The sequence below is a fragment of the Trematomus bernacchii genome, unplaced genomic scaffold (assembly GCF_902827165.1).
Source record: "Trematomus bernacchii unplaced genomic scaffold, fTreBer1.1, whole genome shotgun sequence".
In the NCBI taxonomy this organism is placed as follows: Eukaryota; Metazoa; Chordata; class Actinopteri; order Perciformes; family Nototheniidae; genus Trematomus; species Trematomus bernacchii.
The window spans coordinates 9,742,491-9,769,761 of NW_022987547.1; the positions used below are offsets into that span (position 1 = coordinate 9,742,491).

The 27,271-nt window shown below is 39.7% G+C and overlaps 2 protein-coding genes across 4 annotated transcripts; both read right to left on the minus strand.

Moving 5' to 3' along the window:
- Window positions 1–1,373: 1,373 nt before the first annotated feature.
- wdr41 (WD repeat domain 41) lies at window positions 1,374–11,203 on the minus strand. Its single transcript, XM_034123514.1, has 14 exons — window positions 10,977–11,203; window positions 10,791–10,859; window positions 8,913–9,028; window positions 8,039–8,087; window positions 7,819–7,947; window positions 7,651–7,713; window positions 6,295–6,406; window positions 6,081–6,143; window positions 5,703–5,807; window positions 5,389–5,573; window positions 5,171–5,292; window positions 4,508–4,593; window positions 2,330–2,463; window positions 1,374–2,245 (listed from the first exon to the last, which is right to left on the minus strand). The coding sequence occupies exons 2-14, from the start codon at window positions 10,836–10,838 to the stop codon at window positions 2,105–2,107; spliced, it is 1,353 nt and encodes a 450-aa protein (XP_033979405.1). The 5' UTR covers window positions 10,839–10,859; window positions 10,977–11,203; the 3' UTR covers window positions 1,374–2,104.
- Window positions 11,204–17,483: 6,280 nt separating this feature from the next.
- Window positions 17,484–22,385, minus strand: otpa (orthopedia homeobox a). 3 transcript variants are annotated; one of them, XM_034123408.1, is made up of 3 exons: window positions 22,294–22,385; window positions 21,385–21,863; window positions 17,484–19,043 (listed from the first exon to the last, which is right to left on the minus strand). In XM_034123408.1, exons 1-3 carry the CDS (start codon window positions 22,328–22,330, stop codon window positions 18,540–18,542), a joined length of 1,020 nt encoding a protein of 339 aa, XP_033979299.1. In that variant the 5' UTR covers window positions 22,331–22,385; the 3' UTR covers window positions 17,484–18,539. The 3 variants fall into 3 exon arrangements, with proteins under 3 accessions (XP_033979299.1, XP_033979300.1, XP_033979301.1); XM_034123409.1 differs by having other exon boundaries at window positions 21,385–21,815; window positions 22,255–22,369; XM_034123410.1 differs by having other exon boundaries at window positions 22,255–22,356.
- Window positions 22,386–27,271: the final 4,886 nt, after the last annotated feature.

A 27,271-nucleotide genomic window follows, 5' to 3' on the forward strand; every position in this document is an offset into this window, starting at 1 on the left:
AGAAAAACTGTATACAGTTGGGCTGAAAAGCAAACTGCTTGCAGTTTGCTTTTCAGCCCAACTAAAAAGCACCTAAACGACGACATGCAAACTGCTTGCAGTTTGCTTTTCAAACTGGGACAAGAAAACAGCGGAGAAGTAACGGGGCAGAAACCCTCCTTTTTACGCAGCGGTCCAGACATAGACATCAAAACATATTCAGTGTGCAGTTCCTTTGGCATTCGGGCAGGGATATCTAGATACTTTCCAAGGTTTGACATAATGAATTGTGCTACTTTTAAAGCAAGCAACGATGTTTTCAAATCTGTAATCAAAAAGGTCCGCAAAAACGCTATCGACCAATCAGATTACTTGATTTGACTTGTCCGTTTTATAAATATATTTACATTTCTTCCGTTACGAAAAACAAATTTACAAAGCATAAAATGGAAACATTTAAGATTAACTTCGACCTCCGGGGGGGTCTTACTATGGAGGAGTGGATTGAGGAGTGCCTATCTCCAGAGAAAAAAAGCACCTAAACGACGACATGCAGAGCTACGTGAAGAGCAGGTAGACCAACTGGAAAAGCTTTGTGATGATGCGGGTCTTGAAACAAAGCAGAGAAATTATGACCGTTAGTCATAACGGTCATAATCCTCCGTTTCGCGTCGGGCCGAACCACGCCCCTTAGGATATAATGAGCATATACCACGGCCTGTCCTGAGCTATTGCTTAAATATGCCGTTAAAAACTGCAATATATACCTGGCTGCTAAATCCTCAGAACTGTTACAGGATGTGTATTTTGTAAATTGTATAACTTTTTATTTTATTATATTTTTTTATCATATCACTTTTTATTTTGCATGTAACATATGTAACATTAAGCTGTCAGTGGCTCTTTTCTGCTGTAACAACGTACATGTCCCCTCTGTGGGACTAATAAAGGTTTTCTGATACTGATCTGATTCTGAACTACGATGCTCAACAGCTCGCTTAACAGAACTTTGACGCTGGTATCAGTTTGGTTTCCCACCAATCACGGGAGTATTGTGTATAGAAAGTGTTGAGTTATATTTCTCGTGCTACCTTACAGTACATCCATGAAGGCAACATGACAGAGGGAGGACTGTCACTCAGGATGCAAAACTACTCTTTGGTAACATCAGGGCCAAAAGTTTGAAAGCGAAAAAAACGGTGAAACCTGAAAAAACAAGATTTGAAAATGAAAAAATAATTGTTTGGAATCTGAAAACGGAAAATCTGCAACTGAAAAAAATAAGGATTCAAATATCAAAATATGTATAAAAGGAGTGGAGCTGTCTTTTTATAAAAAGTAATTAAGCTCGCTCCGACTTCTTTCTCTTTTTTTTTATCAAAAAAAGCGAACTATTCAGTCAGACAGCAATTTATTATAAAAGTAAAGCAAGTACAAATCCAAGCACTTTAACCAAAATTCAAGCACTTTATCCAAAATCCAAGCACTTTTCAAACCTTGAAAACACCACATGAAATTTCAAGCATTTTCAAGGATTTCCAGCACCCGTACGAACCCTGGTAAATACAAGGCTACAGCCAGGAGATGGATAGCGTTGTCAAAACAAATATTCTTAATTTGACTAATCATCACATCATAGGTTGTTTGTTTTTTTCAACCGAAGCATAAACATTACAAATTCACGATTTACTGGGAGTATGTGAAGTACATGCGATACAATTTAATGAATTCTAGAGGTGATGGTAGCCAATCGTTTCCCTATTCCCATCTTTATGCTAAGCTAAGCTAACTGGCTGCAGCTTCATATTCAGGGGACAGATATTTAGCCGGTAACGATCTACCAATCTAACTTTTTCAGGAAACAAATTAGCTTTTTTCCCAAAGTGAGAACTTCAGAAAAGCAGAAGCCAATAATATACATACTGAGCTCCAAGATGTCTGACTTCACATCAACCATATAATGCTTAACCACAGATTGGAAATTGGAGGAGTTTTATAAGTTAAATACTTTAATTTAAGGTGCAAACAACAAACATGATCATTTAAAGCAAACAGTACATTACAAAGATAACAGACCATCACGGGAAAGCTTTACATCTCAAGGCAGCGGTGCAAGGGTCAAAGGTCAGAGTCCTTCATTCTCCTCCAGCTTCTGGAACAGTGCCAGGCTGCGGAGCTGGGACTGCCTCTCTCCGTTCTTCCACAGGATCAGCAGGTGGTCCGTGGAGCAGGTGACCAAACCGTTCTCCCTGAAGCTCACGAACATCTGACACAGGCACAACATCGGTGAAGCACTTCTGTCTCACTGTTTTAAAGTAGAACATACGTTTGGAAATCATAAAGATCATACCTGGACAGCTCCCGAGTGTCCAATGAGATCCCCCGTCAGCTCCAGCATCCGGATGTTTGGGACGTCCACCACCTTCTTTAACGGAGGAGCGCTCGGTTTGTTCGGCCGGCCGAAAGTCCACATGCCAAAGAAGCCTGGGGTAAAGGACAGAGGAGAAAAAGAGATATAGACGAATATTGGATTGAAGAAGACAATACAAAAATAGATTATATATATTGTGCAGACTGTTCTGTAAGGGATAATGTGCAGCGACGCGGTCATTAAGTCGCTGCACATTATCCCGCTTATTACATGGCCACATTCTCAACAAAGTAATGATATGACTCCCACTATTAATTGAAATGCTTTTATGGATTTAGAAAATGATTTTATTGATTTAAAAAATAGTTGTATGTATTGATTTAAATTGACATGCATCCGCTAAGGAAAATAGTCCGTTGTTACCGTTTGAAAAACGTAGCAACGGCAGGAAGGCGGAGCTTTTTGATTACAGATTTGAAAACATCGTTGCTTGCTTTAAAAGTAGCACAATTCATTATGTCAAACCTTGGAAAGTATCTAGATATCCCTGCCCTAATGCCAAAGTAACTGGCAACTGAATATGTGTCGCCGTTTGATGTCTATGTCTGGACCGCTGCGTAAAAAGGAGGGTTTCTGCCCGTTACTTCTCCGCTGTTTTCTTGTCGCTCTTGTCTCGTCAGTTAGAAAAGCAAACTGCATGCAGTTTGCTTTTCGGCCAAACTGTATACAGTTCAATCGACCGGACTTGTTTGTGCAGATGTGAGCGTCCTTAACTACGGTCAATAAGTCCTTGACAGCGGTCTGTCTGTTCTGGATTAACAACGTGTCACATGTTCTGAATTGACCAATCAGAATCGAGTATTCAACTAAACCATGTAATAATGTTACTTATTACATGGTTTAGTTGAATACTCGATTCTGATTGGTCAATTCAGAACACGTGACACGTTGTTAATCGCTTCGCGTCGGGCCGAACCACGCCCCTTAACTGTGATATAATGGCCATATACCACGGCCTGTCGTGAGCTATTGCTTAATTATATAATCACAGTTGGTTGTTGATGCATGGACAACATGTGTTTCTGTAGATTCAGATTCAGATGAAGATAACAGCCAAGTAGGATTGCCTTTAAATAAAATCAGATGTCTGAACTACATTTAAACATTGTATAATCAAAAATGTTTGACATAATGGATCAAATGACAACATGTCTTCTTCATATTTCTATGTTTGCTTTCTTTCTGACTCACTTTTACCTTAGATGTAATATGGTGAACTTGTAAGCAAACATTTCATATTTACACATCCAGCAGTTAAGGAGCAACATCGTCCACTCGATGAATTTAAATCTAATATCCACTCTCTTTTAACTTAGTTTTAAAGTCACCTGAGATAAATATCTGGCTTGTTCACCCTCTAAATGCTCAACCACCTGCTACCACCAGTTGAAACACAAATGAGTAGCAGTTATTCAGATAATTGATTCATCTTTTCAGTAATACCAATGAATTCCAATATGCTCTGGTTACAGCCTCTAAAATTAGATATTCTTGCTTTTCATTGTCATGTATCATTATAAATTAAATGTTTTAGGACCCTTCCACATTGCTACAATTATGGCTAATACACTTGGTTGTATTAAAGAGGCAAGACATTGATTTCTGGTTTCCTGGAGAAATAAAATAACAAACAATAATAATGTATATGAACGACTAATAACAGCTAGACCATCAAAGACAGCACAACCACAAACACACACACTCTACTTCAGAGCAGCCCACTGAGTGCTACAGTAACTCTCCTTTGATATATACAACACGCCATCTGGACTGCATTACTGCACCTCAACCCCACCATCAAGACACTCAGCTACACATACCAACATTGAGTGCAGGCAATTTCTCCTCATTGAACTGTTGGATTCATACCTATGTACTACTTATGTATTCTATCACTGGGAACAGAATCCAGTTAAAGTGGAAAATCCACAAGAAGAAATGGGACGATGGCCTACTTCTTGATATGTCTGAAAATGTGAACTACTTGGCATCCTATCAGCAGTGTCACATTTAACCATGTTACACAGTGTATGTTTGTGTGTGTGCCCTGTTGTGTGTGTGTGCCCTGTTGTGTGTGTGTGCCCTGTTGTGTGTCACCTGAAGAGGCGGGCTCAGCAGACAGAGGCAGGTCCTGGATCTCCCACATCCTCACACTGCCGTCCTCAGAGCAGGACATCAGCTCGCTGGAACAGAGACGGTGTAAACAACTTTTAGTCTAATCAATGGCTGTTTTAATCACAATAAATCCTAGTGTATTCACACACGTCTAGAGCAAGATTTGATTGACACAGATACATTGTTTCTTAGCCTTTGCTTTAAGCTAACTCTTAAAGTTTCTTTCTATAATAAGGGTAAATGTGAGGGGTATTTTTTTATCAATTAAGATTTTTATTTATTTAATTTATTTGAAAAGGGTTAGGGTTAGGGCTCATGAAACCTCCTCTGTAATATATGTTTAGACATATTTAAGAAGTACAATATAAGAAAATAATGCTTTTTGAATTTTTGCTGAGGGCCGATTAAAAGAGGCCAACGTGCCGCAGTTGGCCCCCAGGCCGTAGTTCGGACACCTCTTTTGTACGTTACTAAACCCATTTTAGGTTTTCAGGACATCGAATATTTTTATAAAAAGGCAGGTTTTATAATACATGCATGGAGATTTTTTTCTGGCCGAATAAACACATTATCCACAAAGAAATGTCCTTTTTGTTTCATTTGATCCCACATTGAAGCGGTTAGAGACAGGATCTGATAACTCACCTGTCAGACAGCAGCATGGTGTGCAGGACGTTAGAGTCGTGGGCCGCCTTCCTGTAGGCCACCACCGTCTTGGTCAGAATGCTGAACACATACAGACCGCTGCCTACAGCTGCAAGGATGTGCTACAAAACACACAACTTTATTTATGTAACACAATAACAAAACAAAACACAAACAATGTTTAATGACACACAACAAATACATCCCGTGTTCCTCACCCTTCCATTGGTGGTCAGATGCTGTATGGACATCTCACTGGGTTTGGGAGCAGCCAATCGTATTTCGGCCTGAGTGCAGGCTTGTGACTCCTCCCACAGGATGTGCTCATAGGCCATGATGTTCCATTCAATCGCATCCCATAATATCAGCTCGCCCGCGTGGGAGCCGCTCGCAAAGAGCCCGTCTGAGGAAGAGACAGAACTAAAGTCATATAAAGCTCAGGGGGCAACGTGCAATGTCTCATTCTCTTAAAGCTGAATGAAGCCAGTTCGATTTTCAACAATAAGTCTGATTCTTTTCTTAAATAACTAACCATTGACGTTAATAAGAGCTCGAATTCTGTCCTGGTGGTCGGACAGACAGCGGACCTCAGCCACCGATATGGAAGAATCTGTAGAGACCGTCAGCCTGTAGATCACTGCAAGGAAGAAAATACATTGGTACATTTATTTATTCTGTGCTGTGTTTCTTGACTTTTGTTGTTTTGGTATATCACAAAGTAATGCGTTGGTCCGTTTATGAATATTGTTTTATTTTATTCATTGTTTTTGGTTTCAGTGGCACTTTGAATTACCTTTTTTCTATTAAAAGTGCAATACAAATAAAGTTTGAATGATGTTTGATATCAACAATATTGCCTAAAGCCGTGTCGTTTTTTCTATTTGCACATATTAAACATTCTGTCTCTTACCTATCTCTTTATCCATCGCAGCTGCTATGCAGTTCTTGGGCAGCTCTATCAAAGCAGTTATTCCTGCAGTTATAAAAAAGAAAACACAAAATAACAACATTAATCAGTGTGTGTGCAAACAGCAGGGTTGGGGGGGGGGGGGGGCGTTGTTGGTGCAACAATCACCACATGAGAGGTTTATTGTGACAGTTATTCTTCCTTTGTTCCTCCTCACCGGTGTCGCTGTGGTTGGGTCGGTGACACTGCAGCTGGAAGTCTTTGTTCCACACACACAGCTCCCCCCCGCCCGAGACAAACACACACAGCCGCTCCAGCACCAGCAGACACTGAGGGACACAAGGATCATCACATGCGTGTTATTTATTTTCATTTTGACGTGCACACATCAATGCACACACAAACAAAATATCAGCAAAGAAAATAATTCAAATGCAATGAGCCTTTAGATGCTGTCATTAACCTTAATGTGTGATCAAGGGGATGCAACAACCATTTCTATCTTGAATCATAACTGTCAGAAGAAAAAAAGTGTCAAACATTTTAATTGGTATTTTACCTTTCTTGCCAAAACAAACTTAATTGCCTACACCCTACCCCTACACACTCCCCCTCCGTGACGTAGTGAACTCCGTGGAGTGACACTCGCAGCTCAACGAGGCTCCCTCCCGTCAGATGGAGGGAGTAAATACAGCGGCAAGCTTTGGGACGGCCTCCCCTCTCTCCGGCAGAAACAGGAAATGCCGTAACTGTATGTAACAACGCTTTCAAATCAGCTCCAACTCCAAACATCTTTAATTGTGTTACTTTTTTGTAAAGCTCTTTTAGTTTTAAACCTGATGTTTATAAGCTTCTTAGTTTTTGCAACAGTCTGTAAATATACACAACTTTATAATAAAATGCACACATTTACCTTTTTCTAGACTAAACACAGGTATGATCCTAAGTTAAACAAATATGAGGTTATCATGAGGTTGTTAACATCGCAAGTGGATGTTTGCTGGAACTGTTTGTACACAGCGTGTTTCCTGACGGACACACACAGCGTGACTCCGGTCAGGTAGAGACCGGTCTCCAGTCAGCACCGCTGCAGACTCGCTGTTTGAGGGCTTGATAGCCCACTCCCCCTCCACACCGCTCCACACTCGTTGGTTTGGAACAGCGCAAACGGAGGGGTAGTGTGTAGGGGTAGGGTGTAGGGTGTGGTTTGGGATTGGGCCATTATGTTTTTATATCCGTATGTATGGATCTTTATCTTTCTAGACATGTTCTTGTTAGAAAGTAATGGTTAATAAAGAAAAAGCTGTAACATGGAACAGTGAAGTGCACAAAGCAGAAATACACACTATAGCAATAAGAAAAGGAGAATAGGAGTAGTTCCTTACTCAAATGTAACATTAATAGCATTATCTCTAGTCGTTGGGTAAATAGAGCGCCATCAAACTCAATTATATCTCTATGTGGCTTTTACTTTAAAACATGCCTTTTTCAGGGATGACACCCAACTGCAAAATTGTCAGACATTAAACATTAACATAACAAGGCTCATGTCTATAAGGGGCTTATAAATTACCTTTACAGAGGACTGAAGATCTGAAATGGTCTGAACCCTGTTGCCTGTGTCCGGGTCCCACAGCTGACCAATCAGGTTAAGGAAAATAAAGTTTTAATTATAAAACACAAGAATAAATTCTGAATGATTTTAGTATGTATTTAAAAGTATTGTGTGCTTTGAGGATACGCTGAGACTCCGGTCAGAGGACGCTGTGAGGAGCGAGGTGTGCGTCGTGTCTCCATCATCACAGGTGAAGGTGGTCATGGCTGTTATCTGCTGGGAGTGGCCCCTCAGCTCCTGGAGTCTCTCTCCGGTCTAACAGTCAGGAAGAAGAGAAAGAAAAAACATTGGTGCCACTGCGTTCATTTTCATAATGCACTGAAATAATCAACTTGCAGCTTATTACCTCAACATTCCACACCAAAACCAGGCCATCATCGCCTGCTGAGGCACATCTGGAAAACATAAGATGACAGTTTGAGTTGTAGACTCATACGTGACAGAAATACTTCAGTTCACCTGAAGGCCTCATCTTAAAGGTAGCCAAACACACCAAGTTAATCTCTATCTGTGTGAGGAATCATTTGCTGTAGCTCCATCTCCTCTCAAGGAATCTTAAAAAAACATCTGTCCTAGGGTTTCCACCTCCACTTGCCCTTTGACCCTCGAGCATCCACACTACCTGTTCCCAAAATCAACAGACAGGATGACCGGATAAAAAAAAGAGATAAAATGAGAAGAGAGGAACTGTCGAGGATACATTTTCGGACTTCAAAAGCAATCTGGAGAGAATTTTCTGCCCTTTGCCCCCGACTGAGGACCTGTGAGCGGAGAGGACGAGACCCAGAGGAGGAGGTTATTACTGGGGGAGACCAGGCGTGAAGCAGCCCCCCCCCCCTGACACACACACACACACAACCAGACCCACACACACGTACTTAGTTCTGTTATAAATCCCAATCTGAGCACTTATGCAGACCCACTCTACCATGATGTGTGCAGCATGCTCTCACAAAGCAGCGGAGGAGAGATCAGGTGCAGAACCTTTCGATGTGTGCGTGCATGTGTGTACGGACAGCATTAAAGGGCTTTGTGTATACTGTACTGCACACACAATCACATAGTGGTGATGATTGGGCTCTTGTCATGCTCTGTACGTTTTCTGTAGGTGAGGATCTCCTGTCAATCACAGAGGGATAGAGGCCAGCCAAGGGTAGAGAGGAGAGAGGTTAGAAAAAAAAGAAGAAAAGAGGATGGAGGGGGGGTTGTGGTCTGCTTACCTGAAGTCATCAATCTGCACCAGAAATCGAACAATGTCAAAATGTCCTTTCAGCACCTGCAGCTCAGTGAACCAGTTTTTGGGCTGTTCCTCTCCGATGCACAACACGGAGCTTTTCTGCAGACATAGGAGGAAAGTAGTGAGACACAAGCTGAGCTGCAGAGTGAGAGTCTCTGAGAGAGGGAGAGCAGGGACAAATAACGGTGGAAAGTACATTTACTACACATTTACATTTTAAGGGATGTGTACTTTAAGTATTTCCATTTTTTGTTGCTTTATACTTGTCCTCAATTACATTTCGAATGGGGAAATATTGTACTTTTTACTGCTCATTATTTTTAGGACAGCTATGATTACTTTTCATATTAAGATTTTACCTTAATACGATACGGTAATTAAAAACCATGCAAGTTCCCTGTCTTTTTGGTTTGGTGCCAATAAAGTTTGTTCACTTGGGCCCCACGGCATGTTTCCGATGTCTTGCATGTGTTTCACCAAAGAGACATTTACCCTCTTACATTGAGGCCAATAATAATAATAATAATAGCTTGGATTTATATAGCGCCTTTCAAGGGACCCAAGGTCGCTTTACAAGTAATAGGGCAAAAACAAACATAACAAAACAAAAGTCAGACAGACAACAGATCGATTAGGGGCCGAAAGCCTTGGCAAACAGATGGGACTTGAGGGCCCTTTTGAAGGCGTCGAGTGTGGGGATGCTGCGAATCTCCGCAGGGAGAGCGTTCCAGAGGGTGGGGGCTGCCACACTGTAGGCTCTGTCCCCGAAGGTTCGCAGTTTGGTGGGGCATGTGGGTGAAGGATGTCCGATAGGTACTGGGGGGCAGGGGCATGGAGGGACTTGTAGGTAAGGAGGAGGACTTTGTAGGATATGCGGGACTTGACCGGCAACCAGTGTAGGTGGATGAGGGTGGGAGTGATGTGCTGCCACGGCTTTGTGTGTGCGAGTACCCTAGCAGCAGAGTTTTGGACATACTGGAGCCTGTCCAGGGTTTTGTTGGGAACCCCGAACAGGACACCATTGCAGTAGTCCAAGCGGGAGGTGACAATGATCCGATATTTCATAATAAAAAAGGAAAGTTAGAGAAAAGTCTGCAAATTAGGAAGTGATTTGTGTTGCAGAGCTTTGCTTTCTCTGCTTTACTTTTCTCATATTTATCTCACAAGATGTATCATGTGACCTTTCAGAGACCACTTGATGAAACAGCCTAAATGTACATAAAGTGCAAAAGAAAAGTTTATTAACTCAGCAGACAATAATTATGTAAAATGTGTTGCTGTTTTTAATTGAAAAGTCTACATTTTGTTATTAGCTTCCATGTCAAGTAACGTTTTGTAAGGATCTTCGAATTCCATAAGTGTACTATGATGAAATGTGCTACTACATTCATAAACTAACCTTAAACCCAGTGACTTAAAATTATTGAAGCATTTAATTACTACACTGGAAGAGTAGGACAAGCCTTTTTAATTGGATTGTAGTCCAACTTTTATTTTATATTGATATTTTAATTAAATGTATTTTTTAAACGCCCTCATGTCCAAATTCAATCCAGACAGTAATACTGATAGTATGACTATAAGTGGATAAGTAGCTTACGCCTCTTTTTACTGTATTATATGTCTTCTTCTATTTTGTATATAACTTTGTATATTGATACAATTCGGCAGTTTTTTATTGCAAGGCTTGATTTTTGCAAACTAAACAGCAGACAGTCAGTGAGACAGAGTAAACAGACCGCAGTGGATGACTGTCAGTTATCCAACCTCAAACTGACTTCACAGTGACGTTAAAAAAAGATAAACGTTGATCAAACAGTTAGCATAGCATTAGCTTAATAGCTACCCCGTTACAGCTTACCTCCAATGAACCCTGAGCTTCTCGACCACCAAGAATCCACCGAAGCATCGTTTTGACGATTAACGTTGGCTGAATGACACAAAAGAAAGCAAGTTTACATATTAATCTAAATAAGAGCCAATAACATAACACAACTGTGTAACTGAAGCACAACAACACTACAGGTGCGCGTGCACTGCGACTCACCACTCATTAGCGTAAACAGAAACCAGAGACGCTTCCGCCTGATGTATGTCCTTTTTCTCGCCCTTTCTCGTATTTCCTTTTTCTTGCCCTTGAGAGAAGATTTTAAGATCTATGTTTTGTTCACCTGATATTTTAACCAGAATATAACGTTGTTGCAGTAGTGTCTGCTAGCTACGTGCTAATGTACAGATCTGTCACGACCAAAACAAACCATTCATGTGACTCAAGCTACGGAAGCATTGGCAGGACAAACATCATTCTGCCGATAATAGTACTTCTTTAACAACATATTTGATTTATTATACGTGTTTTCCTTAAAGATATGCGGCAGAGTAACTTTAACATATGTTTTGATTCATATTTGGGGTTTTCAACAAAAATAAAAATGTATGTAAAAAACGTCAATAATTGTATAATGAAAAAGTAGGTTCTACTTCTCACTTGCAAATAATTTCAGTTGGTTTTTGGTGGACACAATAAACATGAGGAAGGGAATCTGATTTGGCGAATATGTACAGTATAACTGTTTAAAATTATACATTTTAAATGATATGTTCTGCTAAATCTAGGAATATAAAAACTGTTTTGTCTGAGAAAAAATAGCCCAATCAGAGAACAAAACTGGTCATTTTGAACGTCCCTCTGGTTTTATGCTCCATCAGTAGTATTAGCCAAACCACAGTTAAAAAAAGTTTACATTTGTTTAAAGTCTTCACTAATTATATGAACGTATTCGTTTTTACGATTACTTTATATAAAACATTTTATTTTTATGAACGTAAAAACAGCCTTTTAATGTCAAACTGCACATACTTTATTCTGTTGTGAGAAATTCAAACAACCAAGAGAAGTCACAAGCACACAGTTCTGAGTGTCATCCTCCTTTTTACAACTAGATGGCAGTGTGTATCAATCCCATGCGATCAGAGGAAGCTTCAAACCCAATATAGCCAGGAAAAAACTGTATTTCTGTCAAAGGTTTTAACATTTATCTAGATTATACTGAGAGAGAAAATCAAATGATTTGATTGATTCTCTTATATGATTTTGATGGTCTTTTTATGAAGACCTCTCTGTCTACACTTGTTTTGACTTCCCCTTATTTCTCTCCATCCAATGACTTCTGCATCAATGTTGACCTGCTCTTCTTCCATATCCTCCTCATCCATTCTCCTTTCTCCTCTCGGTGTCTCCCCTGTTAACACACAGATACACACACACCACACACACACACAGTCACACATCACCCTAGCTGTGTCTACTCCTGCTCCCCCGATTGAGACGACACGCAGTGTAGGGCCTGTGACCTTCATGGTGGCTCAGATCTGCGGCTGGCACTGATTTCTGATTTAGTGTCGATCCGCCGCGCTTGTCAGGGGCTGCGAGGTGCTTTCCATGCGGTAATAGAAAAGCTCAAGGGCAGCTAGAGAAAGGAGGAGGCTTAGGGAGTGGGATTGGCTGATATGGAGTGAATGGGTTTTAGATTTGGGGATGGGTGATGCTGTGTTTGTTTAACTATCTGTCAGATGTCTGGATGAATAGGTCAAATATGTAGACTCTAGAGGGTTTTGAATAATGGATGCAAAAGATGTGAGAGGCAGCCATGCTAGCAGCTCTATGAGGTTGTACTAGACACAGTGGTACTTTCAGCTAAATGCTAATGTCAGCCTGACATGCTCATAAAAAGAAAGTTAAAGAAAGAGGTGAATGGGAATGTTATACGTTTAGCAGATATTTAGTCATAAACCAGTTCTGAAAAAGTATGACCTGATGTTGTTCCTATTACTGATTTTATACAGCAAGATTCTCAGCAATGGTTGTAGATATGTTTGAGGGGAAAGGGCAGGGGATCATGAAGTTATTAGGATTTATCGTACAATGAATGGTTGTACAAAACTCATTGGGAAATGTGATATACATATCAACAATAAAACTGACATTATCAAACCACTCTAACTCAAATGTCAACCTCGTGATGTGAGCGAAAGGCAGAAGGTGGAGAAAATGAAACAAAAAAAGTACCAATCCATGCAGATGTTTAAATATTTCAGAATAAATAAAGAATCTGACATGTTGGTGGCGTTTGAGGGAGAGTCAGGAAATCAACAAAATCGTTAGGATTCGTCCTTTTAGTAAGCTACAGTGATGTTTTGCACCAAATTAAATGGCAATCCATCCAGCGGTTCTAGAAGAAATTCAGGACCAATGTAGACAAACTGACACACTATAAAAAGCAGCTTGAAATGAGGTAGGGCTAGGTTTGTTTTTAAAAAACACACTAAAGGGGAGAACATTTAAGAAAGCAGTGTATACAAACTAGGCGGGCACAGGGATGGAGGTAAAGGAGAGATTCAGGAGTTCACTGGGAAGAAAAGGGAGGAAAAGCTGCCTTGGCCTGGTGTGGGCCAGGTGTCAAATATGACCAATGGCAGGAATCAGCTGAGAGGGGGAGTCATGATGCGATGGCCACCAAAACTAAAGACCAGAGTCAAAGCAAAGCAAAAAGTCTGCCCTCTCCCTCTCCCCCTGCTTACAGTGCCGGATCTCATCCCCCTATCTCCACCCTGTAAGGAAAACAAATGGTTATGATGATGGAAAAGGAATTAAGCTGTGATTTAACAATGGGCCAACAACACTATTCAATATCGGGCTCCCTCCCTCGCTGTTCAGAGGGTCGTGTAGAAGAGAGAGTCTCATTCTTGACCAACACACTTCACTGTCCCTCTTCATCAGGGTTTCACTGTGTTCTGCTTTAGCCTGCGTGGACTCTGCCAGACCTCAAACAGGCAGGGGGGCACCTTTAAAGTCCAATTAACCGCATTTGTCTATAATTCCTGTTTCTTTAGAAATATGATCAGGTTTTGTATTAACACACATGTTTAGATATATCATAATGTAATACTCACATGCCCAGACAGTTGTTGGTTGCTGCAATCTTTCCTCTTTTCCATATTGGCAATTAAGACACAGATTCATAGATGAAATCTGCAGAAAAGCTTTGCCACAGTTTCAGCTTTTTTTGTACAAAATTCCCTCTTTGCATCAGGGAAACAAATTCTGGGGAAAAGTAGGGACGCTTGTCCGATTGTTCTGTTAGGAAAATAGTGAAAATCTTTCAAAGACAAGCCTTTGCTCCCTGATTGTAATGTAGGAAAGACGCTTTTATTCCAAACACTTTGTTCTCGGCCTCCCTACTTGAAAAAGGAGCAGTCACATATCCAAAATGATTCCCACATTCATTGATATTTAGCCACGCATATAAACGTTTACATATTTATTTCCAAACATTTTTCCCACTTTTCATCACCAACAGTTTTCAAAACGACTTTAGGAGAAAGTAGTTTAAATGAAAACGTGTTTTGTTTGAACTTAACCCGTTTGGTGACACATGTGCCATAAGACCTGATTAAAATATATATGGCTCATAATTCAGAGGGTGATGGTCTTAAGATGACCAGGGAGGATGGCTGAGTGCATTCAAGCTTGTCACTTTGATTTGTCACATGAGTCAGACTGTAATTGCTGTGTTTCAGTCATCAAAGGTTAATTATCAGCCTTGACCTATTACACACACTCATACAGACACATGCTTTACACATGAGGATGGACAGATTAGTTTTTTTACAAACTCAAAAGTTAAAAGATATAGAGCTCAGTAATGTAAAGCTGCCATTTCTGTTTCACTCTCATCTTCCTCTCTCATCACTGTCTCCCTCTCTCCCCTCCTTCCCTCACCCTCCCTCCCTCATTTGGTGACCCACTAATGTTCTGTTCATTTTCTCTTATGAATAGATAATGGGCAAAAATCAAATCTCTTCATTTGCATGTAATACAATTAAGACCTTTTCAAACAATGACAAATGGAGGGAGCAGCGAGATGTCAGTCAGCCTCGTCAGTGAGAGCGCAAAGACAGCATCGGCGAACCTCTCCAGTTTAACGAAAATTAATAAAACCTTCAAATGGGATTTTCTCTCCGCCATCTGGCATAACAATCACCAAGACACTCCTAGACTCTGCCTGTCAAATAAAATTAAACTTCTCATGAATTTGGATTCATAACGTGTATGTGATGCCGCCAACATACCTCTACCCCCAAAAAAAACAGATATTGAATTTAGACAGTTAATGATAGGATGTTTGGCCCAAACCGCTCTCAGAGATCATATTTCTGACATTATTGGTTGATTTAAGGACAGAAAAACAACAGGTTCAGATCATGTTAGCGTTGCAACTGTTTCTTTGGATATTCACATTTTGTTAAAAGGCTCCTTTGGAACAACAAACACAGGCCTATGTGTACATTTAAACAGTTTATGGTTGCTTTATTTGTCCGAAAACAGACCCTTATGAGATTCCTTTATGCTAAGCTAAGCTAACTTGCGGCTAGCTCTAGCTTTATAATTAGCGTACAGACATCATGACATCTAGCTTTTGCTAAATAAGATAATTCAATATTTTGAAAATGGCCTAAAATGGCCAAGTACAGTATGTTCACACAAAAAGATAATTTTGTGCACAACAAAGTTGTCACTTGAGAAGATACCCACTGCTTTGGCTAATTCTGACTGCTGAAGCCTCACAGCTAAACTTTCAACAACAAAAAATGTGCACAAGATAAGGGATAACGATTTTTGTCTCCTATCAAAAGCATCCTTTTCTTCAAAGAAAAAGTTCAACATTTTCAGGATGCTTATTTGCTTGCTTACCGAAAGCTAGATAAGAACTTCATTCATGTTTATTCGCTAAACCGGTGAGCATAGCTTAGCATAACGACTTTTAAAGGCAATTGTGGATACAGCTAGCCTGGGTCTGTCAACAAAAAAAAGCAAAATAGGCTGAAATGTAATGTTATATCTATTTGTGCTTTCTATATTTTGTCTGCCAAGAACAAGCAAATAAGCATGTTTTACAAAATGTCAAAATATTATGCTAAAAAGTGGACCTTCTTGGAATGCTTATAGTAATTGTCTAATGCTTGTAGACATTTAAATTATTGCATTCAGAATTCCTCTTTTTAGCCAATTATAAACATGTGGACATAAACACAATAAACATATGAACACATAATCACACACAACACACAATACACACACACACACACACACGCGTGCGCGCGCACAGGAAAATTAATGAGCTCTCATTCATTATCCGGGATAGAGAGAGCCATATTCACACTTGGATGGTTTATTGACTGATTTCATTTATTTGTGTGGAATAAATAGGAGGTAAACATTGGCTTGCTCTCACATTTTCCACGACACACTCGCTGCACAGCATTCTGGGAGAAATGATCCCACCAACAGCAGGGTCACTGATTGGCTACCTCGTCAGTGTGTGACAAATTACCCAATGAGAAATAGGTTACCCGTTTCCACAAACTAATTAACCTGGGTGATAGTGAAACAAATTATTACATTTATGTAATATTATACCACATCTGTCGCTAGACTGCAAAAATCTCTCTCTGTGTGCTTCCCCGTCCCCTGATTCATCTTCTGATTGTAATCCAGACATCATGAAAGAACACATAGCCTACTGTATGCATGTACTCAATAACACATGAAGATTGTGTCATTTTAAAGGATGATTTAATATTAACAAGTTGTTTCTGGCTTTATATTGGGAGGTTGTTTTTTTTTGTTCTAGCTAAACGATAATAAAATGAAAAATAACACATTTGGGTCCTTAGCTAATTTGTCAGGTTGGTCCTTACTAAGATTGAGTTTGACACCTCTGATCTTGCCTAAATAATTAAGAGGGAATTGAGCCTTTTGTGTGGAGTTGCTCCTTGAGGACGTACAAAGACTAGCTATTACTGGAAGAGACTTTAAAAAGAAACTCATGACTTGACGATCAGTTTGTCAGTTTCTTAGTTCTGTGTGGATAAGATCATCTGGTCTTGGTGTCATTGGTGAGAATCCATACAGCAAAACTGTATTCAGGAGCCCACACATGGAAAATATAATGTTTCTGTTCAATCAGGGCCATTACCTGAAAAGGAGGAGGACTACAACATATCATTTAAAGTATAGAAATATTATCATCAAATGATCAAAGACAAAAGGTACTTTTTAAATAGCTGTAAAAGTACATTGTTGATATATCGTTAAGCAGCACTATAAAGTTGTAGGTGTTGGAGCTATACTTTTGACACTGTATTTTGGCCTATACATTTTTTATAAGCTGTAGTATGCTTGTATTTAAAATGTTAAATCTGAAAAGCAGTAAACAGATAAATGTAGTGGAATTAAATAAATAAATAAATAATTTCATTTTGAAATGTAGAAGAATTAAGCATAAAACATGCTATACTAACTACTAATACACTATCCACAACTTCCCAGAATGTTGCATTACTGACCAAAGGCCTGCAGAACAAATCACTTTTTCAGCACACATTTAACTTTTATGGTTTAATGCTGTTTTTTCTTTTACTTTTATGGGTTTATTCCAAATTTGCTGTGGAAATATTTGTTATGTCTTCATTTGTTGATTGCAGAGGAGATCACTGATCTGACGGCATGATGTCATAGATCAACAGATTTAAATGACACATTAGTGCGCCTTTATTGGTAGGTTCGAACAAATGATTGTACTTCTAGAGATACACAAATGATTCAAATACCTATGTGCATTACAAGTCGAGGTTTTTGGAGATATATGTTTTTTGGCACTATCCTCTGATTCTGTATTAAAAAAAGGAGGGTTGATACATGTAGTGACGTAATTGAAAATGATTTTTATTTGATCATTTACACTTAATTGATATAAACATGTCCATGAAACAAAATGGTTTTAAACATTTAAGAAAGTCAGAATTTGATAATAAGCACAGACATAATTTTGGAAACATAAGTTATCACAAACTGACCAAATGGGAACAAGAGTGCTTCCGCTACACAAAACATCCTATATAACAGATTATAGTTAAGTCAGTTTCCATGTCTTAATTTATAGATTTGTCCCTTATTTTTTTGCCTTGGACATGCAGTCAAGTCCTCTTCCATGATGTCCTGATTCCTGTCAAATCGCTCTTCCTTCTTCAGGTGAATCTCTCATGTTCTTAAAAACCTCCAGGTGACTTGTTCCTGCAGTCCACTGTGCCTCCCTTTGGCCCCTCAGATGTGCATGCTGTGCAGCAGGTGGGAAAAAGGGATCTGTATCTTGGTTCTGTATTTAAAAGTATCCACAGAAGGTGTCTTCAAAAGTCAGTCACAAAGCAAATGTCAATAAAAGCCCTGAAGGCCTGCATGTGCCAAATAAATAAATACAGAGCAAATAAGTTAATTTAAATAGACAAATAAATAGTTGTCATAGGCTACATGCGAAATAATAAATTATAGCTTGAAATAGAACCAGTCATATGCTTGATAAAGACCAATAGGCCGGATAAATAGCTTCCTGTTATTTGGATTTTGGAGGAAAAAAATGCCAGATGTGTTCAGCGATTTTGTATTTGAACAAGAATCCTGGTTGTATTTCTCCCGGAGCATCGTGGATTGTATGAATAAGAACTAAATGCAGAAGATCTCTGTGAGTAAAATAAAAAGCTCTCGTCTCTTCTAAGTGAAACTCATGGATACTGTGTGCTCCAGCGCTTTGCGGCGCAGCGATGCGATGCTTGTCCCTCTCCAGACCTCACTGTCCGGGGACGTGCACAGCTGAGGCGAGTGGCTCATGTTGGACGGGCCCGACAGGGACGCGGGTACCATCCCGGGGAAAGTGGGCTGGTAGAGGTGTGATTGGAGGTTGCCGTTTGACATTTGGGACAGACCCATGGAGTTGGGTGGCGGCCCTGCACCGAGGCTACACTGAGACAGGGACTGCGCCATGACCTGCTGGCGGCCCAGAGACGGGGGGAGCTGCAGCTGAGACACGGGCATCCCCGCGGTGGCCCAGCGGCCGTCGTTGGCGTGGAAGGAGCAGAGACTGTCGCCCATGGCCACTGCTGCTGCGTTGAACTGGGACAGGCCGTGGTGCGTCGGCAGCAGAGTCCCCGGAGACCGGAACACGTTGGTGGTCTTCTTGCGCTTCTTCCACTTGGCACGTCGATTCTGAAACCAGACCTGCGGACAGACAGGAGATGAGTTAGGAGGAGAAGAGGTACAAGGGACCCGACAGGTCATGTTATCAGAGCTGCGAGTGCACATAAAAAGGTTGTGACATCAGTGTGTTATTATGATGATAATGCGAAGCACCAACAATAAATCTGGAGCAGAAAAACACCGATTTATGTTGTCTTTCTTTACAGGACCTTATCAGCTTTTAAAAATGCGCAATAGATTTTTTTCTGATTTGTGTGTAAAAGTCTCCAAATAATAATTAAAAAAAATGTTTTTTATTATTCTTTAATCTTGATCCGTAATACGTCTAATAAACTGTCAAACTGTGGTTACATCTTGGTTATAACAGACTTTTATATTGAATGACAGATATTGACACTTTATACATTAGAGAACTATTCTTTTCCTTCTTTTCATGTCATCTCATTCCAATGTCTATTTTCATTTACAAATTGAGTAGAGAAAGATATTATTTTCATTGTTTCATTTTGGTACAAACATTTTAGAAATTAGGGAACTATTTTTCTCATCCTGCCTTAATGATATTCCCATTAATATTTGTATGCGTATAATTATCTCGACTTTTTGGGGATGAAGATATTATGATTTTATTTCGGTGCCAAATTGCCTACAAAATTTAAATTGTAATCATTTTTTTATAATGTTTACGTCTTCGGGAGGAGCCATTGCAAAGCACACACTCGGATAATAAAGATAATGTTATTGCTGTGACAAACACACTTTTCCAGGAGTCCTTGAGCTCCTAGGTTTGGTTGTACGCGCAGGCCTCTATGATTAATGTGAAGATTTGCTTGAGAAAGTGGAGGCGCAGTAATAAGAACGGGACAATCTCACTCTCTTCCCCCCGTGTAGCCAGCCGTGAAATCCGGCCTGAAATGCATTACACTTCAAAGGAAAGAAAACGCAATTTCTCATTCCGTTTAAAAAAAAGACAGAGTGCACCCTCAGCGGCATTAAGACGCAGAGAGCAGTGACAGACTCTGGATCTGCTCCTTTATTCCAGCACTATCATCATAGCTCATTTCACTAATTCTTATTTTATGGAAATAGGCTATAGAAACTGAATCGACCCTTTCAATAATAATAATGATTATTATAGGGCATTATTTCACATGTGAGCGCCTCAAGTGCATTTGCCATTGGTAGTTAATAAGGCGGTGGCGCTATAATTCCTAATGTGCTGGATATTTTATGAAGTATTTGTGCAGACTAAAGATGGCTGACATTATTGAGACATTCAACGTATAAAAAACACAGGGTTTAGTGAAGCTCTCAGCAGGTTTGTTAAAAGGTTAATGTCAGTTTTATCTGAAGGCGATTAAAGGAGTGTAATAAAGATGCAATCATCATTTGGTTCTCTGTAGGTTACAACACATGTGGGATCATTCTGAATTAAGGATAATTTAGAGGTTATAACATGTCTGGAAAACAAATGCTGCAATAGGACGTTTGGTTAAATAACATTGTCTAGTATTAGTTTTTATTTTGAGTCTCAGATCTAATGTGAGAGAGGATGATTTGTTGTAACGGAACTAACGTGTAACGAGCGGATCTCATGTGGGATACCTGCTGTCATTTCGAGTGTGCAAGGTGCGTGTGGAACAAACACGTGGTGTACATAGTGTTTGGATTTTAAATCACCAAAAAGTCTCTGCACTTGCTACACACTGTATTTAATCTTTAGTGACTGCTGACTTATTATAGCTTGTATTATAAATAACATGTCTTCAGTTAATGAATAGACAAAATATAATTTTGCTCAGTTGGAATACATTGTCAGAACTTCTTATAAATAATTTACATATTTGTTAATCATGCGGTATATTATTATTTCATTGGAAGCTGCTGACAATAACGTCTTGTTTGGGTTTGTCCTTATGCGTATCCTTAATAACGCAGCATATATAAAGCCATCATCAAAACAATTAATAGAGCCATGAAAAAATAAATAGCAACTTTGTATAAGAAATGTTACTTTGATTATTTAGGAGCAACTGTCGATGCAGCATTTCAAATATGCAATCTAATTTGAAAAAATCTACAAATGCTCACCAAGTGAAAAGACAAATATGTTTGAGAAATCCTATTTAGAATTTCTTAAGACACAAAATTAGCAATTGGAAGGCTGCTGTTGCTTTGATTTGATTTGGATATGTATTACTATCTGTATCGTGTCTTCATTTTTGAGTTGCAGATGTATTATTTGAATGCTGCTTTTGCTTTATTTCTAAATGTCAAACGGCACCAGTCTCTGTTGTTTGGTCTCCGCATGACTTGTGTCTAGCTTTGGTTCATCTCCCCTCTCCACTCCAAGGCTTCCTACCTGCACTCTGGACTCCGTCAGGCCGATCCTCAGAGCCAGCTCCTCCCGCATGAAGATGTCCGGGTAGTGCGTTTTGGCGAAGCTCCTCTCCAGCTCGTTGAGCTGCGCCGGGGTGAAGCGGGTCCGGTGCCGCTTCTGTTTCTGGCTCTGGCTCTGGCTCTGGCTCTGACTCTGGCTCTGTCCGCCTCCGGACTGGCTGGAGTTGTTGTTGTTCTGCTGCTGTTTGTCTTGCTCTTTGCTGTTGACCTGCACCGTGTTGGATCCCCCGCCGCTGCTGATATCATCACCGGGGAGCATTGTGGACCCTTCCACGCCTTCCGGGCCAGGGCCGAGCTCCCCCGAGTGTCCCGGGTCAGGTCCCCCTCCTCCGCCGAGCCTGCACTTCAGAGCCTCCCTGTGGCCCAGCAGCTCCGCGGCGGCATCCTTCATCCCTGCATAGACAACCACAGCTGGTGAGATTGGCACAGTAAACATTTGGGCTAGGAGAGAAAAGGACATGTTAGGTAAATACAGCACACAAGGCAAAAGATAAATAAGAATGTTTGCTGCAGTATAAAATCTTGCACATGCATTAACATTAGCTGACATTTAAAAACAGAAATTAAAAGAGCAACGAGTGCAGCTCTTTGACAGACACACACAACTACAGCATGCACATTACAATCTGCTCCTTAAATACTCTTAATTCAATTCGATCAAACCGATACCTTAGGAAATTGTTAAATCAAATTACGCAGTAATATAATAATAATAATTACTTTTCCAATGAATTAAGCGAGTTTAGATCACTTCAGTCACATTAAGATAATATAAGAAGCAAATTGACAATTTTCAGAGTTTGATTTAAGATTAAAAGTGCCTCCAGCTTACAGTAGAGTTGAAGACCGGAGTTTGGTGATGATAACTCACCGAGGCGAGCATCCAGGAGGTCGGCATGAGATAGCATTGCGCACCGCTCCAGGGCGAAGTGCTATTCCAAAAAAATCTCTATGACTTTAACCTATTTAAGAAATATATATAGCCTAAATGAAAGCAAATTCGGTTTGTGGTTAAAAGGGAGGTTCGTTGCATTATAATGTAGTTTAGAGAAATGGGGAGGCGCTTAACGACGGAATGAACCCATGAGCTTCTCCAAACGAGGACCAATCAGAGCTGAAGCCTGAGGTATGTCAGCTTTAGCCAGAGACCCCCATCACCCCCTCACCCTCCTCCCCCTTTCTCCCCCATCCTCTCACATCCACAAGTTCATTCCTCCTCATTCCTGTAATTGGCTTTGATTTCTCCTCCAAATTACATCCAATAAAATAACCTGATTTAATATCTGTGAGTGCTTCGACCCGTTCAAGAAATGTTGGATCACCACAATATTTGTTTAATTGTGCATGCTGTTGTGTTTTTATAGTGCAAGAATAGGAGTTATAATATGAGGAGGAAGCACATGACTGCATTAACAGATCCCACAGTATGGATAATGTGTTACACCTTGAATATGGAGTATATAAAATAGAGCTGCATTTATTTTAATCTCCCTCTTTTGATGGTATTTTTACGACACTAAATGCCTCTTGGAGATCAAGTGAACCTATTCTAATCTCCTTGATTTCCCAGTCAGCCAAACAACAAACTTTATATAATTCTAACCAGGAGTCATTTTCAAGGCCATTAAGCTTTTATGCAATTAGCGCCGAATCTATCGCAAATATCAGATCAGTAAATTAGCGGTAATTTACTAGTATTTAGGCCCGACTGTCAAGCAGGGAGGGACTTGGTATAAATGATGTGTGAGCGAATTAATTCGGCGGAAAGTGGAGGGAGTTCAACATGAGCTGTGAATGAGCCTTTGATAAAAGGGACACAGTTGATACAGCAGAAAGGTTGTGAAGAAGCTGACACCTGAATAGATAGATGTGCAAACACATAATCATGTGTGGAGGAGGCCTTTATTCCTAATCTCTCATAATCTGTCTAAATTAGGGGTTATTTACTCTCCATGAGACATTAACAGTTCTTTAAAAAAGGATCTCCTGAATAAACCACCATTTGACTCAATTAGCTCAGCAGCTCTTTTGTCACACACACCAGTCTGCCAGATATTTAGGGACAAAAAAAATCAGACATGCTTGAGACAGATGTCGGGACGTTTTGTGAGGGAGCAGGTTTATTTATTGTGTGCTGAAAAAGTGGCACAAAGGAGGCGTCCGAGCGTGAACCCGAGGGCTTCTTTTCTTCATCCATCCAGGCTTCACTCGCCTCTGCGCATCTTTTATTTCTCTCCAATCTGGTGGCGACATGGGGAGGGATGGAGAGGAGACCTGTGCGGGAGTCTGTTCCGGACGCATCGGGATGTGGAGCAGGTTTCGTCTCTCTGCGCTTCTGTCTGCGTAATTTATCCAAGGAGGAAGAGAATGAAATGCGCAAATGTGTAGCAGGTTTCGTCTCTCGCTTCTGGCGGAGTCTTCTTCCGTGGATGAAGAGAATACAAATGCGCAATTGGAGATATTTATCGTCTTCTCCTTTATCAATATTTATTATTTTAGAAGCTGGACTTTAAGGTAGAATTTAATCGGTTTAAATCTCGGTTTACATTTAAAAAAGGGTTTTATATTTTTCAGGACTCAACCAATATATATCACGCATTTGTCTATTTAACTCAAAATCATCGCTATTTGTTTTCTAATTCTGTACAACATTAATGGTGTTTTTCTCAAGGTATTTTCCTCTTTTACAGCTCTCATTGGCGCGCTGAAAGCCTAAGGAGGATTTAAAAAATGCTCACATTGAGGGATGATGGATTGCGTGCTTCATTTTACGACTTTTCAATAGCTCAGTGCTTTTATAGCTGTACAAACACAAGTGAATGACTCCTGTCGTTGCAGCAGGTCATATTTAACCTTAAACAACGAGAGAGAGAGAGAGAGAGAGGGGGGGGGGGGGGGGGGGGGGGGGAGGTCAGGATGTCAGGAAGATATGAGATACAAAGGGGCAAAATAAAAATAATAAATTAAATGTTATCATGATATTTTTCGTTTAATATTCAAAAGCCTTAAAGATCGTTTTTTAAGGGTGAATAACTGATTTTTTAAAAAACAAATACGCTTGTGATTGTTGCCTGTAACTATTTAGTTTGATAAGAGTGAATATTGCAATATTTCATGATTTGTTTAGGAAACGTGTATAATAAAACAGCAATTTATTCAATGCATTTGGGACCTTTTTTTAGTGTAAAAAAAAAGATATTTGTTTTTAATGTGACCCAATTTTCTGTTTCATAAAGTAGGCTACTCTCACTTAATGTCATTCCTATGATGCAATGTATTTAGTTCAGCTAATTCAAAGGCATCTTTTTACTTAATAGTGCCAATAGTGTGTGCGTGTAGTGTTTGTGCGTGTGTGCGTGTATGCGTGTGTGTGTGTGTGTGTGTGTGTGTGTGTGTGTGTGTGTGTGTGTGTGTGTGTGTGTGTGAGGTCTTGGTTTTGCTGAGTTGATAAGGCTGTAATTAGGGTAAACAAGGAGCACACACAGTTAGCTACATCTCTCCACTAACATGCTCACATCAATCTTATCCATGGCATAAATAAAAATAGACAAACAAATTCACCCCTGCAGGTTAATGCGGTGCATCTGAGCGGAAAGTAGACATTTTCACGCGTTGTGGAGATGAGGAGTGACTTTTAATGAAAACAGCAAAAACCAACATAAAGTGTGATCCTTGCTGTGTGTGTTAACCCTCTGAGGTTTACCTTCAGATCCATGAGAGTTGTGTTTCTGATGGACTCACAGTGGGGTTGGTGGCAGGCGGGGCTCGAACCTGTGACCTCTTGGTTACAGTACAGTCTCTCCAAACCACAAGGCCCGTGTGATTCGTTTCTCCTTTCCTCTCTTTGATCTGCCTTTGCAGTCTGTATTCACTCAATTAGAGATTTCTGAGGAGAAAAACAATCGATCTTCCATCTGCACAAGCCCCAGTTTAACAAATGAGATTCTTGTTTCATGCAGCTGATTTGGTGACAGTCTGGGGATTAGGAGTAATACGGTTCTGTGTTGAAGAGGAGGAGAGCAGCTGCCTCTGATGCTGCAGCTGAAGCTGCTCTGCAGCAGCCGACAAACTTTCACCTGCAAACTTCAGGGAGACTAACATCCTACCGTTTTCACCTCCAAATATGTAGGTTTCTTGACAATATCCCACGCAGTTAAAGCCTATTTTATCAATATATCAATATCAACAAACTTAAACAATAATATATAAAATGCTTTACTATAGTATTATGAGGCTCAACATTAAAAAAATTGACTTAACATAAAGTAAATGTAAAATAATTAGGATACAGTTTGAAAAGTCACCTTATAGCCTTTATAACGTATAGCTATCCAGAAACTAGATTGTTATAGCCTATACATTAAGCATCAATATACCGTTTAGTTGTTTAATTTACTGAACGTAAATGCATAAGGCCATTTCACATGGTTATTATACATTATTTTAATATTTTTCTGCAAAGTAGCCCAATATTTAGCTTTTAATTGTTGTAGAGTAGAAGTATAAAGTGACATAAAAACGAAGTAATCCCTAGTCCAATACCTCAAAACTGTACTAAAAGTCGTGATTGACAGTACTTTGAGGGCTACTTTAGTATTTCATTTCTTTCATACTTTTAGACATAGAAGAAACAGATACTTTTTTTTACTTTACATTAGGCCTACTTGGTGAAAAAAAACTATAGGCACCTCCTTTAATGCTGCAACATTAACGCGAGGAACACATTCAATCATTATAATCGAACAATATAGATTAATCTGAAATGGACCATTGTTTATTTGAGTACACATTAAGTAAGACATTTGATGCAAACTTACTTTCACTTAGCCTGAGTAACATTTTAAATATATATTTAATTTAACAGAATATCCCTGCATGGTGGTATTAGAATACTGTTGATTTATAAAAGAGGCAGCTAACCCTTGGGTTATATAAAGGCCAATTATTTAATTTATGCTAATTTTAGAACGCATGTCGGTTTACATGATGATTCACATATAATGCAGTCTTAAAACAAAGCAGACATGTTTGAGAAATAAGTATATGTAATGCTCCAAATGAGTAAAGCATGTTTCATATAATTAGTATTCTGTTGAGTTGAGTTTTTAAATACTGACCATTTTTTGCTATGTTATTGTTCTAGTCCAACAATATAGTGCTTTTCATAAATCCTATCATCAGTTTTATTTAAAATAAGTTTCAGATGTAACAATTTAGATTTTGCCCATCTCCCCAAGAGATATCTTGAAATGTTCAAGTGCATATAGTAAATGATATAATAACTCCCTGAAAAGAGGCTATTCTATACTGTCTAATCAGGGCTTTTATTTTGATAGTTAATGTGCTTTTTGCAGACAATATTTTCATACGTTTACTTAACAAAATGCAGGATTTGTAACACCGTATTTATTTATTTCAGTGTGAGATGTGAATGTTTCTCCCCCAGCAGCCCGCGGTGCTCCGGTCACACACACCCAGATGTAGCGCCCCGCCGCCGCATCTCATGCCTCAATTAGCGCCGCTGCCCTCTGCACGGACTCGATTAGGGCCGTGATTTATCCGAAAGAAATATAATTATACCTCCAAATAAAATAATCAGCATTGAAGAGCGATTTCCTTAACGAGATGGAGCGGGGTAGATGTCACGCGGTAGCAGCGCCTCATTAGGGCGGTAATGAGACTTTGGGGTGATCCCGATAATTATCGAAATCTGTAAAATAAGGATCAAGTCAAATGTAACCTTAATTTGTCTGCCAATTGAGTTCATTTATTAGTATGACTATTTAGGAAGGACTCTCTCAGCCCTAATACAAGGTGTCGTTATTTTAAGGCCATTTGGATAACAGATG

Bases quoted from the DNA above. Each gene is read 5' to 3' on its own strand.
- otpa (XM_034123410.1), bottom strand. From the start codon at position 22,330: ATGCTATCTCATGCCGACCTCCTGGATGCTCGCCTCGGTGAGTTATCA. The intron at 21,864-22,254 runs GTAAGCTGGAGG...TTTCTCTCCTAG, and splicing joins CTCCGGTCTTCAACTCTACT to CCCAAATGTTTACTGTGCCA. The intron at 19,044-21,384 runs GTAGGAAGCCTT...GTCTGTCCGCAG, and splicing joins TGACGGAGTCCAGAGTGCAG to GTCTGGTTTCAGAATCGACG.
- wdr41 (XM_034123514.1), bottom strand. From the start codon at position 10,838: ATGCTTCGGTGGATTCTTGGTGGTCGAGAAGCTCAGGGTTCATTGGAG. The intron at 7,714-7,818 runs GTATCCTCAAAG...CTGATTGGTCAG, and splicing joins CCTCTGACCGGAGTCTCAGC to CTGTGGGACCCGGACACAGG. The intron at 5,574-5,702 runs GTTAGTTATTTA...TCTCTTCCTCAG, and splicing joins AGCTCTTATTAACGTCAATG to ACGGGCTCTTTGCGAGCGGC.